A 15,055-nucleotide genomic window follows, 5' to 3' on the forward strand; every position below is an offset into this window, starting at 1 on the left:
AAATAATTGTTAAAATCTTAAAAAGGAAAATAAAAGGGAGACGAGCTTTATCTTAATTTAAGAAAAGTATGTTTGTTTTTAGATATATGTCATCTTTGTGTATATTGTCTGTTGTCCGATTTTATAGTTTTAAATTTTGTGTATTGCTTTTTAATGTTTTACTCTTCTGTAAACTGCACAGAGAGCTTTGGCTATGGGACGGTATAGAAATTTTAATAATAATAATAATAATAATAATAATAATAATAATAATAATAATGGCACAGTGGTACCCATGGGTGCCATATTGAAGACCCCAGCCTTAGAACACCACTGCCATTTAGAAGAGACAGTACTAGGTATGAAACACCAGTAGTTTGACTCCATGGGTTAGTACAAGATTAGGTTGATTCAGTTTGGGACACACTGAAATCAATGGTACAGCTTAGTTATAACTTAACTTAAATCCCATTAAGTATTCTATAGTGAAACCTTTTAAAGAAAGAACTAATAGAAACCATTACGCTTAGGAACCTTGTAACCATACGCATTTGACCTGAGGAAACCAATAAGCTTATGTACACACACTTATGTTAATAAATGCTAATTACTTCCAGACAACTGGTGTGATCTGTGGAGGAGTGACTGAGGAGAGATCAATTAATGGTGGCAGTAGAATGGGAAACTGAGGGCTAGGTTGCTGGGCTGTGGAGCTGTGGGGCCTAAAGAATAAAGGTGAGACAGGAGCAGCAGCAGTAGGCCAAAACCCTCACACACGTCATCAGCACGGGGTGGGGGGGGTGGGGGAGGAGGGATTGAAGTAGTCCCTGGTGCTAGTGGCGTGGATAGTCCTGTCAGGCAGCTTGTGGGCATCTCAGGTGAAGCCAAGATGACACAGGTGGACAGGACATTGTGTGTCTCCAAAAAGTTTCCATCTCAGTGTAATTCCACCTACAACTATTGTCATATATTCAAATGCTGCTGGCTGTTCGTGTAAGTAAAACTGGTGGAAGGTGGGGGACCAGTCATTTTTTATCTCTTTGAATCGATTGCAAACTTTATGGCATCCCTGTGAAAATGTCACAGTGTGTCTTTATTCGGTGAATGGCCCATAATTTCTTGGATGGATTATAAAACAGGACAAGATTTTCAAAAATAGAGAATTAAAATAATCTGTACCATCAAATAGGAAATGTTCTTCTAGTTTATCATTTTAAGAATGTTTTCAAATAGTTCTAATGAAGATTAGTGGTTGCTCAGATTAATGGATTGTGTAAATCACATGTTTCTGTGTCAGCCTTCCCCTACGTGGTACCCTTCAGGTGTTTCAGACTACAACTTGAAGTATTCCTGACCACTGGCCATGCTGGCTGGGGCTTATGAGAGTTGAATTCCGGCTCTACGTAATATGTAGTTAGCACCACAGATATCAGTAAAATTCCTCCGGAACGACGAAACAATCAGAATTGTATTTGGAGCTTATTTCTGCACCTCCTGAAATGTTTAATTGGCCTGATCATATTGTAGTGCCTTAAAAAATAACCCTTAAAAGCAAAATAAAAATTGAATTAGCTATTTTACTTCTACTTCTTTGTCCAGTTGTCATTTTCTGGAATGGGCTAATATCCGTTTGATCACATCATTTTAATGGGACTTAAAATGATCTCACATATTAATTTTCTAACTGTTCCATTAAGGGATGGTTAGAGCTTTACTATTGCAACAGGAAAATTATTAACTCAAAACCTCTAGAAGTTATGAAGAATTATGACCGTCTGCCAATAAAACCCCTCGCCAGCTTTTTCGCTTCTTGTGCTAACAGTCTATAAAGCAGAAGGTTAAACTGAAATCCGGTCGGGAAAGCAAATGGCAAAACTAGAGAAATGAATGTGTAATGTTCTTATTTAAGTTGATCTTTCACGTATCGATGTTCCCTTTTCAGGTTATGTCCAAGACGACGACTTGAAAGATGAGGAAGACATAAAAGAGGAAGAAGAAGATGACGATGAGAGCAATTCAACAGCCCAACTTCAGGGTAGCAACGACCCAGGCACGGATGAAGAACATGACGTGGGCCCCGATCCAAAAGGCAGCTTTAGCTACCAGAATTCTCCAGTAAGTCATGTCTCCAATCAGGATGTTGAAAATGAATCACTGTTGAGTGATGCCAGTGACCAGGTGGCAGAGATTAAAAGCCTTTGCTCGAGAGAGGTGCAGGACTCCAAAGCCAATGTCCACCCCAAACCTCCAAGTGAAGCACACAGTTGCATGGATAAAATGACAGCCGTCTATGCCAACATCCTTTCAGACTCTTATTGGACAGGTTTGGGACTAGGCCTCAAGTTGTCCAACTCTGATAAGAGGGGCTGTGACAACAGAAACGGAGCCAGCAAAAGTGACTTTGATTGGCATCAGGATGCGCTGACCAAAAGCCTGCAACAGAGCTTACCGGCTAGGCCGGTTTCCAAACCAAACCTTTTCAGTTCAGTCCAGCTCTACCGGCAAAGCAGCAAAATGTGTGGAACTGTCTTCACGGGTGCTAGTAGGTTTCGGTGCAGGCAGTGCAGTGCGGCCTACGATACTTTGGTAGAGCTTACTGTCCATATGAACGAGAGTGGTCATTATCAAGATGACAACCATAAGAAAGACAAAAACAGGCCTACCAGCTATTCCAAGCCCCGAAAAAGGGCCTTTCAGGACATGGATAAAGAAGACGCCCAGAAAGTTCTGAAATGTATGTTCTGTGGTGACTCCTTTGATTCCCTTCAAGACCTAAGCGTTCATATGATAAAAACAAAACACTACCAAAAAGTGCCTTTGAAGGAGCCAGTACCTACCATTTCTTCCAAAATGGTCACTCCAGCAAAGAAACGTGTGTTCGACATTAACAGGCCTTGCTCCCCAGACTCGACCACCGGGTCATTTGCCGACACCTTTTCTTCCCAGAAAAATGCAAATCTGCAGTTGTCATCGAATAACCGCTATGGTTACCAGAACGGCGCCAGCTACACATGGCAGTTTGAAGCATGCAAATCGCAGATCCTCAAGTGCATGGAATGCGGGAGCTCACACGACACCCTGCAGCAACTCACCACACATATGATGGTCACGGGTCATTTCTTGAAAGTCACAAGCTCAGCCTCCAAGAAAGGAAAGCAACTTGTTTTAGATCCCCTGGCTGTGGAGAAAATGCAGTCGCTTTCTGAGGCGCCGGCTGGTGACAGCCAACATTCGAAACCTTCTAGTAATGCATCAACAGATTCTACAGCTCCTGCTTCAGAGCTAAAGAAAGAAAGTAAGCAAAATAAATCTGAGGAAGTGAGCAAAGATGAGAAAGTGGTAAAGAATGAAGACTATGAAGACACTATTCAAAAACCGCTGGATCCTACAATGAAATACCAGTATCTTAGGGAGGAGGATTTAGAAGATGCTTCAAAAGGTGGTGGAGACATTTTGAAGTCTTTGGAAAACACTGTCACCACTGCCATCAATAAAGCTCAAAATGGAGCACCCAGCTGGAGTGCATATCCTAGTATCCATGCCGCCTATCAACTCTCAGAAGGAGCAAAACCTTCCTTACCAGTAGGCTCCCAAGTTCTACAAGTTAGACCAACTGTCACAAATAAGTTGAGGCCTATTGCTCCAAAGTGGAAAGTTATGCCTTTGGTTCCCATCTCAGCTAACATGGCCCAGTGCACTCAAGTGAAGAAGGAAGGAGAGACCAAAAAGGAAGCGCAAAAGGACTACATTAAAGAGGTCAACAGAGTTGATCCTGCCCCTGCCTGTCAAAGTGAAGGAGAATCTCCCCCTCAAGCCGAGGTGTGCGTGGAACCCAAAAAGTCAGAGCCAAGTCCTTTGAAGGAGGAGAACAAGGCAAAAGAAGATGAGGAGAAAGAAAAATCAAAAACAAAGGAGTCTGCAGCAGCAGCATCCCTCAGCAATGGATGTGCTTCTGCTAACCACTCCCCAGAGCTGCCTTGTTTGAACCCACTGAGTGCCCTGCAATCTGTCCTAAATAACCACTTGGGCAAAGCAAATGAGCCTTTGAGGCCTCAGTCGAACTCCAGCCCCAGTTCAAGTTCAGTCTCTATGTTCCAGAAACCTAATTTAAACATGATGGAGAAGCCCGTTTTATCTCCCACCCCAACGCCGACAAAACCTGCAGGCGTCACGTCCAGGCGTTACGTGTTTGAAAGCAACGATCAACCGATAGACCTGACCAAATCTAAAAGCAAGAAAGGAGAGTCAGCTCAAGCACAATCTTGCACTTCCCCACCTCAGAAACACGCGCTGTCTGACATCGCAGACATGGTCAAAGTTCTTCCCAAAGCAACAACGCCAAAACCCGCGGCCTCGTCCAGAATCCCATCCATGAAACTGGAAATGGACGTCCGGCGTTTTGAAGATGTCTCGACGGAAGTCTCCACCTTGCACAAAAGAAAGGGCAGGCAGTCCAACTGGAATCCTCAGCATCTCCTTATTTTGCAAGCTCAGTTTGCTTCCAGTCTCTTCCAAACTTCCGAAGGTAAATATTTATTGTCGGACCTGGGCCCTCAAGAACGCATGCAGATTTCCAAATTTACCGGACTGTCCATGACCACCATCAGCCATTGGTTGGCCAATGTCAAGTACCAACTCAGAAAAACTGGAGGGACAAAGTTTTTGAAAAACATGGATAAAGGGCACCCCATCTTTTATTGCAGTGACTGTGCATCTCAGTTTAGAACCCCGTCGACGTACATCAACCATTTAGAATCCCATCTAGGTTTCCAAATGAAAGACATGAACAAGCTGGCTGTGGAGCAGCAAACCAAGGTAGAGCAAGAAATCTCCAGAATTTCAGTTCAAAGGTCTCCTGAAACAATAGCTGGAGAAGAGGACACAGACTCTAAGTTCAAATGTAAGTTGTGCTCTCGGACATTTGTGAGCAAACATGCAGTTAAACTCCATCTAAGCAAAACACACAGCAAGTCGCCAGAACATCACTCACAGTTTGTAGCAGAAGTGGATGAAGAATAACCCCTAAGGTATGCATGCCTTAACTGCAAAATGTGTTTTAATATTATGTTTATCAGAGGAGGGCTCTTAAAGCACTTCCGCGTTCTTAAAACAATTATGTTCAAGGATGCCAATTTCTTTCCGAACACTGGCTCCACTGTCTGTAACTGTTGCATGATGGGAGAAATTTAGCAGGTTGCAGCTGCTCCCATCAGCGTAATTCCATGATGGGAAAAGGTTTGGGATTTATTATTATTATTATTTTGCATTTTCCTCAGCCAAGAAAGAAGTTGGCAACCTTGCTTGTTGTTGACACCAGGTTCCCAATTAGCTAACCAGCCCATTCATCTTGGATTTGAAAAGCAAAGCATGCAGAACACTTCACTCTAAATGGCACCTATTGAAATGACATTTCTTTGTAATATTTTAAGCACCTGTGTTGCCCTTTTGTCCCTAGCCTCTGAGCATAAGAGCAGGAATCACAGCAAAGTGGAGGACAGTGTCATGTGTTTTTAATGTCCAGTTTCAGACATGGGATTTCTCTGTTTGATTACGATTCCTTATGATTTCAATAACTTAATGTTTGTTGCTCCCCCCCCCCCTTCAATGCCCATTGTTGACGCTACATCGGGTCTGTTTTTGAGGACACTGTCTATAACCTACAGTCCAGTAAGAACACCTTCAACCTCCTACCCATTTTAGATGCAATGTTATGAGGAGGATCCAAAGCTCAAGGGCACAGCATGGGCCTGGAGTGCACAAAGTCTGAACTTCAACCCCTGCCATCTCAGGCTGATGTTGAGCTGAGTAGGTGAGCCTGAGGCCCTGGTAAGCTGCTGCTAGACCAACTTTCCCCAACCTGGGTCCCTCCAGATGGTTTTGACTACAAGTCCCATCAGCCCCATCCAGCAAGGCAAATGATTAATGACAAAGGAAGTTGTAGTCAAAAACATCTGGAAGGACCCAGGTTGGAGAAGGCTGAAGTACATAACCATGGATTAAATGAATCAATGTCCTTATTATAAAGCATCTTACCAGAGCATGGAGGGATCATTCTCGCCTCTTTCGAAAGGGAACTTTCTCCGAATGTCAGCCCCCCCACCCCCCAAATGGTGAAGATACAAAAACCTATGAACAACCAAACAGCAGATGGGGAAATAAGGTCAGTGAGAAAGAAGGAACTGCTCTGATTTAAGGAGAGCCTTCACAACGAGCGACATGCTAAACAGGATAGGCCTGAAATCTACTTCAAATATTCCCAAAAATGCAAAGGAAAGAGAAATGTGTAATTTCGTTCATTCATAAAATTTTATACTGCTTTTCAATGTCTGAGACGTTACACTAAAACAGTAAAATGCTGTAATTAAAAAACAAAAACGCATTGCATTTCATTTTCTCAAACTTCTCAGTTTTGTCCTTGAGGGAGAAATGCACATTAACTCCCTTCTCTGTACAAGACCTGGAAGCTCAGGGCGAGGAAGTCGGGAAAACATGCTTCCTCTGCTACTGCTTCTTTGGAACAGCCAAAGTGGCTTCATTTAGATTTCAGTGTCCAGGCTTACTACGCTCTTATGGTTTCTGCATGCCTAACCCATGAACAGCTGGGAACCACAGGCAGGCAGGGATGGGGGTCTAGACTCCAAAGTTAGGGTGGCCATATGGAAAGGAGGGCAGGGCTCCTGCAGCTTTAACTGTTGTGATGAAGAGGGGATTTCACCAGGAGCTGCATGCATACCTGCTGAAATTCTCTTTTCAATCCAACTGTTAAAAGATACAGGAGCCCTGTCCTCCTTTCCATATGGCCACCCTATCCAAAGCACAATTGCAGCTTAAGGGTCTTGATTTCCCCTGCTTATCCCACATCCCTTTGATATTGGTCACCTATGCTCCTCCAGGAGCGGAGGGAGGTGTGGGGGGTTACAATCAGGTTTTTCTTTGCCACAATTTTGAAAATCTGAATTCTCTAACCAAAAAAATAACCTGGAACTGTCAAGCAGACCAAATTCCATTCAATAGCCTCCAAGCCTGTATACCAAACGTGTTGGTTATTTAGTGATTATTCTAGGTAAACATATGGCATCCTAGATTCATTTGTGTAATAATAAATTCCTTTGTCACATATAAATGTATGTAGAAGTCTCACTTTTGAATTATTTTGCCAAATCGTACTGCCTTTTGAATGTTTACCCATTCTTTTCTTTGTAACTGGATTCCAATGTATCAGCACGAAGTTATATAGCAACCACGGGTGTGGAAAAAACACACCACTCAAACTGTTAGATCATACCATTATATACACATTATTTATAATTGTGCACGATATATTCCACAGAAGGGTATGGCCCCATATTTATTTGTCTGAATCATGATCTACATTTATACTGATGTGGCCTCATATGCAATGCAAACTCTGTTACTTTTGATGGGGCTAGCGTTAGGTCCTTGCACAATGAATGGTTTGAAATGAATGGAGGTGATACATGACTTTGTCATTCCTAGAATCTTTTTTCAGACAACGTTGACTTTTAAAAAAGATTTTCATAGCCCAATTTGTATGGATGTTGCTGGTTTCAATTCTGAAATGGAAAACAAATAACTCAAGAATACACTTACATCTAGTGTTTATGAATATACTATCAGTCCGATGCATAATTAATAAAACCTGCTTAACTCCAAAACCTGACATCTCATGAGTTTAAATAAATAACAAGCATGCCACCTGAAAGTCCAAATTGATTCTTGCAGTACTTATTACTCAGAAGTAAATTCCATTCAGTTTCAATGGCATTTACTCTCCAGTAAGTGCATTTAGGATTGTAACCCTAGCGTGCAGTCCTATCCACATCTACTCAAAAGTAAGTCACACTGACTTCAAAGGGATCTACCCCCAGGTAAGTGTATACTGAGTTGCAGACTAAATTCGATAAGACTTGTAATCAGCGGAATAGGATGAATGCTCTACAAAGATGTCCATTGCGAACTATATGTATGTGTTTGTATATATGCATATGCTACACATGCACAAATAGCTGTGAGACCTAACCTTATAGAGATATCAGGTTGGGTCCAAAGGTAGTCATACTAAGTATGACTTGATCTGGATCCAATCGAATATGTCAAACGTGTAAAAGTAAACAGAACACCTGTATGTCTTACAGCTGTTACATGGAATTTATGTTGTCATCATTTCAATCCTAAATTGCAAGTGCTTTCTGGTTCTCTGCTTTGTTTCAATGAGGAATCCAATTTATGGGCACAAAAGGAGGAGGTGTTCATGAAGCAGCTTCGCCCGCTGGAATAAAGAAGAAAAATCGTTGTTGGTGGAGGAACTGTTTGCCCCAAAGAGATAGCAGCCACTCTAAACAGGATGGTTGCGTGCATCAGCCTCTGAGTTCAATTGGTTCCTTTAGTAGCCCTTTTCTGCTTTCTTACCAAATCCCCTGAAATCACAGGCTTGGTTTATCCAACAAATGCCATGGGTACCTCTGGTCAATGTTTGGGTCCTCAAGCAAAACCAAGGCTACAAACATGAAAGAGGGAGAAATTAGAGCCAGATCTACACCAAGCAGGATAAAACTCTGTGAAAACAGTTTGAAAACTGTGTCCTGGAGAACAGTTGTCAATACGTTTATAAACCGTTTTAAAGCAATAGTGTAGATCCCGCCAAAGATTACCATATGCAAAGAAGGGCAGGGCTCCTGTATCTTTAACAGCTGTATAGAAAAAGCTGTACAGAAAAGGGAATTTCAGCACATGTCATTTGTATGCAGGTAGCACCTGGTGAAATTCCCTCTTCATCACAACAGTGAAAGCCGCAGCAGCCCTGCCTAGAGTGAACAGATACAAAAGAGAGCAGGGCTCCTGCAGATTTCACTGTTGTGATGAGGAGGGAATTTCACCAGGTGCTGCATGCATACAAATGACACCTGCTGAAATTCCCATTTCAATACAACAGTTAAAGAGACAGGAGCCCTGTCCTCCTTTCCATATGGTCACCCTAGAGAAACTCCTCCATGACAATACACATCACAGGTGCTATGGTAATGTGGAAACAAGGTGGAAATCAGGAAGTATTAAAGAGGAATTTCTTGCCAGGGTGGGCTATATACCAATACCTTTTTTTAATGTGATTGTAACGCTGCCACCCCACCACCAAGCTGATCCTGGTAGTCTATGCAAATTTACAGGTATTGGCAAGGGGATCATAGCCTTCAATGTGCATTGTAAGTTATTAATGCTGTCATCCAGAATGTCAGTCACGTGCAGAAGTAGGGTTGCCAACTGACCACACAGAAATGGTCGGTCCTGTTCCTTTCATCGCAGCCTCATGTGCCGAAATCCGCAAGTGAAGCTTTGCACAACATGTACCTGCAAAAGCTTCCAGATCAAGGTACATTTAAAATCACAGGAGCAGGGGCTGAGAAAGAGTCGGCAACCCTGTGTAAAACAGGCACATGCTAAAATGCTCTTCTCTCCCCCCCCCCCCCCCTTTGCAGTGGCATACTCCAAAGCTATCAATGTGTAGCATTTTTAATAACGAACTGACATCAGGTTTGGCTAAGTAGAAAGATTATGGTTCTAGTGCTATTGAGAAGATCCAAATTACAACACACAGCTGCACAAGGATCCCTTAGTACAAAGGTAATGATGCTGCTTTTGGACACTTACCCAGTAAAACACAGTTATTAAAAAGCCAATGGGAAAAAAGCAATAAAAACACACTCCAAGTGAATTCATTTTAAATAGTTGATTTCTGGACATACAGTTTGGAGTATATCGGTGTGGCGTTATTACATCAAGGGTGTTTTAAAATTCAAAAGGACCTGTTATTTCCCACACAAGGACGGGTTTACACTTATCATTATGCCACAATCTGAAATTCCACATATTTGATAATAAAAGAAGTGAAAAAGTTAGGAGGAAAAGTTACGGGGGTAATATTTTTGTAGCCTCCTTCCCCTCCCTTCTGGATAGATTTTTTTTTTGTACTATGTTTATGTTTACTAGTAGTATGCATATTGAAGACCAACAAATAATTTGGATACTGTCCAAGAAAGGCATCTGCTTGAATATGGGGAAATAACCATTAAGAAATACTGGAGATGTAGAACTGTAGCAGTTGAACAATACTGTTGGAGCCCACTGGTAATTTTCTCAGAGAAAAAATTATACTGATTTCAGGGTGACCTCATTCCTGACAAGCCCACTGTGACTGAAGCCTAAAAGCCTGATGCTTTGGAAGTTTATTCAGAAGAGAGTCCCACTAATACAGTATTCCGGGGAAGCTTTCCTTTAATGACCAGCCACAGCTTTATTTGCACTGTTTCTTTAAAAAAAATGTACTTTTAATGTGTTTTTATTCTATTTTTATGCTTTCATTCTGTTTGTCCACCACTCTGAAATTCTTGAACAGGGAGTGGTATATAAATATTGTAAAAATATAATATAATATTATAAAATAAAATATAATTACATGCATAGGATGCCAGGATTAATATGTAAAATAAGCTTTCAGACTTTACGTAGAGGTTATCTTCTTCGCCATTTTGGAAGAAAAATACAGAATAAAATGTTTGTGTAAAATGCACTGAACAAATCCTGGGCTTTTTTATTTTTAATTAATCTCCCCTATTTCTTACACATATGCAGCCAGATTGGGGATGCAGGGGGAAACCAAACTATTACTCCCACTATTTTCTCTGGTACCCAAACCTGTATCCACCCTCTACCTTAGTTCCTTAGAAGGAATATATTTAAATTGTAGTGAGAATATGATGGGATAGTTATTTGGAACTGTAATTTTACTTGGTATGCATGATAGCACAAATGGTGTGAAATGATAGGCTGTTTTGAATAACACCGGATTTTGTAACTTTTGGTTTTTAAGCTTTAAAGCTTGACTAAACTGTATAGAGCTGTGGTTAAAAAAAAAGACTCCGAAGTTTGATCCTGATCTTTACTTGAAAGCTGGAAGTACATCAGATGCTGTTCAAAAGTTTTGCATGTTCATTAGTACTGATAGGAGGGCATGTGCCGTTCCTATCCTATTGTAAAACTCAGGTTTGATTCTAAGTAGCTAAATATGCTAGCAAAAAATATTAAGTTTTACATATTTGATATGTACAATCATATTAAAATATTAACATGCTTAGAAATATCAACTTATTCTTGATGGATCTTGAAGTACGTTTAAAAGAAAATAAGTATATTAATTGTTCTGTATATTTTTTAAAAAATAGGATTTTGAAAATGAAAATTTAAGATCCAATACACATATATATAAATTTAATCTAAAAGTAATAAATGGTAAAATTTAAACTATCTTCTCCAATACATGAATACAATCTAGTACCTTTTCTCTGTGTGCTGAATTTTATTTTTACTAAATTATAGAATAGTAATTTTGAATGGATTTTTAGTATTTTTTTAAAAAAAAAATTAATGTAGATGTATGTGTTTTTCTTTTGAACATTCCACTTCTTTGCCTTTCCTCTGAATTTCTCACAGGTATTTACATTTTCCAATGCAATAGAATATTCTATTAGCTTTAAGGAATTAAATCAACCTTTACAAAAAAATCACCTTTTTAGTTTTAGCCAGTAGCAAATTTTGTCATCTGCCCCTCCCCATCCAGAACCCTTTGATCACCAGAAAAATGACTTCCTTTTAGTATTCTGATTTTTAGCTTTACATGTATTTTCCGTAAATCTACATGAACAGAAAAATTCTCACTTCATCCTTCTGATATAAAAAAAGTATAAAACTGGAGCCATTTACCTTAGCTCCTGTTATTCACATCTTGTAATTCTTTTTGTCCTAACAGTTGTCGGTTCCATTAAAGGAGTAGTGTAGATCCTGCCTGAGTGTTGAGTCAAAGGCAGCATAATACCAATTGAATAGTGGAGGTCAAACACTGTGAGAGCTGTTGGTTTATTGTTGGGTGTCCTGGATGCATCCGGCTAGCCACTGTATAGAGAAGATCCCTGCAGGGCCGCCCCTACCATTCGACAGAGTGTGGCAACCACATCAGGCAGCAGGTTCTGGGGGACAGTGGTGGCAGCCTCCCAGCTGTTCCTCCTAAGCTCTGTGGCTGTTCCTTTCTGTTGAAGGGCAGAGTTATATATGCCACACACAACCTGTCCTGGACTCCTTAAACTAGCCTGCTGCCTCAGGAGTGGTAGAGGACACTATCCGATCACCAGTGTTGTCGTAGAATTCATCTGCTAGTCCAACTGGATTCTATGAGTGGAATGAGAAGGGGGCGCCATCTTGTCGTTTGCCTCAGGTAGCAAAGTGTCTTGGGCAAGCCCTGGATCCTTGGTTTGATCTGGAGGGGCTTTTCTCCTACATCCTTATGAATTCATAGTTTTCAGACTAGATGAAGCAAGCAGTTAATGTCTAGGAAGTAATATACTGTGACTCACATTTTCCTCAAAGCAAGAGATTCTAACCAGGGCCAGATCTACACCTTGTGTCAAATCATTATGCACGTGGAATAAAAAGCAGGAAATGACACTATCAAAGAGGAATAGAAATGTGTCCTGGGCCTCAACAGTTATCCGTGCACTTCAATACCGCTATAAAGCAGTAGTGTAAATGAAACCCAATAAAACCCTTGTTTTATTCCCTTTGTATTATCTGGAAGTGGCTTGGTGGTGAGCAAAAGCACTTTGCATATGCTCTGAGGCACTCTTATTACAAGTTCTTCAGCTACGCCCAGGCATTCAAAAGCAGATTCTACATTACCTGAAGCAGAATGATTTTCCTACAGTCTTCGGTAAGTAAACAAGCGGCTCCCTGAAAAGAATCAATTTGAAAATACAAATACTACAAAAGGGGGGGGGGAGATGCATAATGATAAACAGGGGTGGGTGTTCCCCCCACCACCACCATTTCTTCCTTTGTCTTTTCTCTTTTTTCAAACCCATCAAGTTTAAAGATTCTATGGTGCTTCTCCCTCCCTCGCCCCCCCCCCCACTTCATAGGAGACAACTGACAATTCGGTGGTAAATGGAAGAAAGAGCAGAACAGAACTGAAAATCCTCTAATGCATTGACACTAACGTGCCCTCTATTGTTGAAAATGAGCAGGCAATCATGAATGTTCATCAAATGGCTCCTAATGCAGTTAAAGCATTCAGCTATAATTTCTCCTTGCATTTATAATTACTGTCATAGACTGCACACCTCAGTGAGCAGATTAAAGCTATAAACTATTTAGCCATAGCTTTAAGATGAGGAACTTGATTTGTCTGGCAGCAGTTATTTGTTAGAAGAGCTTGACACTTCACATAAAAATGACTCAACTTGATGAAGAACAATGCAGCTTGAACAATGCAGAGGTTTTAAATCAGTCATTTATACCACGCCCTGGAAGGATTGCAAAGCAATTTGTTAAATGATCTATAGGACACGCAGATAACTGCATGTGTTAAGTATACCAAAATAAAAAAGGTAGGACTTTAGTGGGTTGGTTGGTTGATTTTCCCACTTTTCCCCTCTGGTTGTTTCTTTTATATGCAGTTCTCACCGCTGAGATAGCGTGTTCTAAGTTCAGGCCGAGTATAAAGGCAGAAACAAATATTGCAAAAACATGGGCCTGGCAATAGAATGGTATTAGCTGATGGCAGCCAAGGAAATCTTAGGATAAAGACGCCAGGTCATGAGGTGAGTTGAATTAGATGTTCTGTAGAAGGAAGTGCTGATGCTGCTTTTGAGGGCAAGTCCCATAGTGCACCCTTTTGGAACATGTTGCCTCCAAAACTGAAAATGAATTCTTACAAAAGACTTGCATCACATTTGCATATGCTAATTTATCTATAAAAATAAAGGAGGAAGTCTGTCTGCCTGTCCATGCCATAGTGCCAGGACCATGAGACCTACATATCTGAAACTTGCTGAGCCTAGATGTGTGCACCTCCAGGTTGTTTGGTTTTTAAAAGACACTGGCCATGTTCGGACAACACAATAGTCAATGGTGGGGTAATAATCATAAGAACATAAGTGCCCTGCTGGATCAGACCAAGGGTCCATCTAATCCAGCACTTTGTTCACACAGTGGCCAACCAGCCATCGGCCAGGGATGAACAAGCAGGACATGGTGCAACTTGGAAGTTGTTATGTAGGGGGCATTCCCACATGACGCGATAATAATCAACTGTAGTATGGATTAGGATCAGCATTGAGTTGACTATTAGTCCATGCTGAGTTGACTCACTCATCCCCCCTCCCCCCTCAGTCTTCTCACTAGTATCCTATCAGCCATCGGTTCTGAAAATCTATCCTGGCAGCTGGACTAGAGTTGCAGCTGCCGATTTGACCACTTTTGCCTTGCAACTCTGTGGTTGACGAAATAACCAACAGTGGCCAAGGAAATAATCAATGGTGCCCTCTGCCTGATACAATAACCAATGGTGGTTCAAATAGCCAACCCCTCACAGTGTTGGTTATTTGAGTTGGTTATTTCAGCCAAATAAGCAATGGTTGGTTAAAAAACTCCTGCCACACAACTCTGTGTGTCTATGTGTTTGAACCCTGCAGTACCACCTTCAGTCTCTAGGTGGCAGGTGTGCCTAACCAGCACATAGCTTTGCAGTTGATACAGTTTGACGCCATGTGGGAGTAGTCCGAGGGACTACCTAACCAAGGGCTACTGAACCTATGCAAAGCCAGGTCCATTTGCGTGTGTGTGTGTGAATCATTACTAATAATTACCATAATTTAATTTATTATTTATTATTTAAACTGATATCCCACTTTACACAAAGGGATCAATGCAGTGAACATAACTACAATAACATAAAACCAACAATAAATATAACACTCAAAACAACACAATACAAAGGCAAGTCCATTTGCTTGTGTGTGTGTGTGTATGAAAAATTACTAATAATGACCATAATTTTATTTATTTATTTTATTACTCCAATTTATATACAACTTTCTACAAAGGTATCAAAGCAGTGAAAATAAATGCAATGCCATAAAAACAGCAATAAATATAACAATAAAACTAATACAAATTAATCAGGAATTTTAAAAAAACCACTACTGTGTGCTACAAACCACAGCTGGCTGGT

At 40.8% G+C, this 15,055-nt stretch overlaps 1 protein-coding gene across 1 annotated transcript in view; it reads left to right on the forward strand.

The window, feature by feature from the left end:
* Positions 1 to 15,055, forward strand: part of TSHZ2 (teashirt zinc finger homeobox 2) — a 420,830-nt gene that overhangs the window by 274,067 nt on the left and 131,708 nt on the right. Inside the window, exon 2 of the mRNA XM_063120491.1 lies at positions 1,922 to 5,006. Coding sequence (XP_062976561.1) covers positions 1,922 to 4,998 — 3,077 coding nt within the window. The 3' untranslated portion in view covers positions 4,999 to 5,006. The remainder of the gene's footprint in view (positions 1 to 1,921; positions 5,007 to 15,055) is intronic.

Source organism: Elgaria multicarinata, chromosome 1, assembly GCF_023053635.1.
Source record: "Elgaria multicarinata webbii isolate HBS135686 ecotype San Diego chromosome 1, rElgMul1.1.pri, whole genome shotgun sequence".
Taxonomy (NCBI): Eukaryota; Metazoa; Chordata; class Lepidosauria; order Squamata; family Anguidae; genus Elgaria; species Elgaria multicarinata.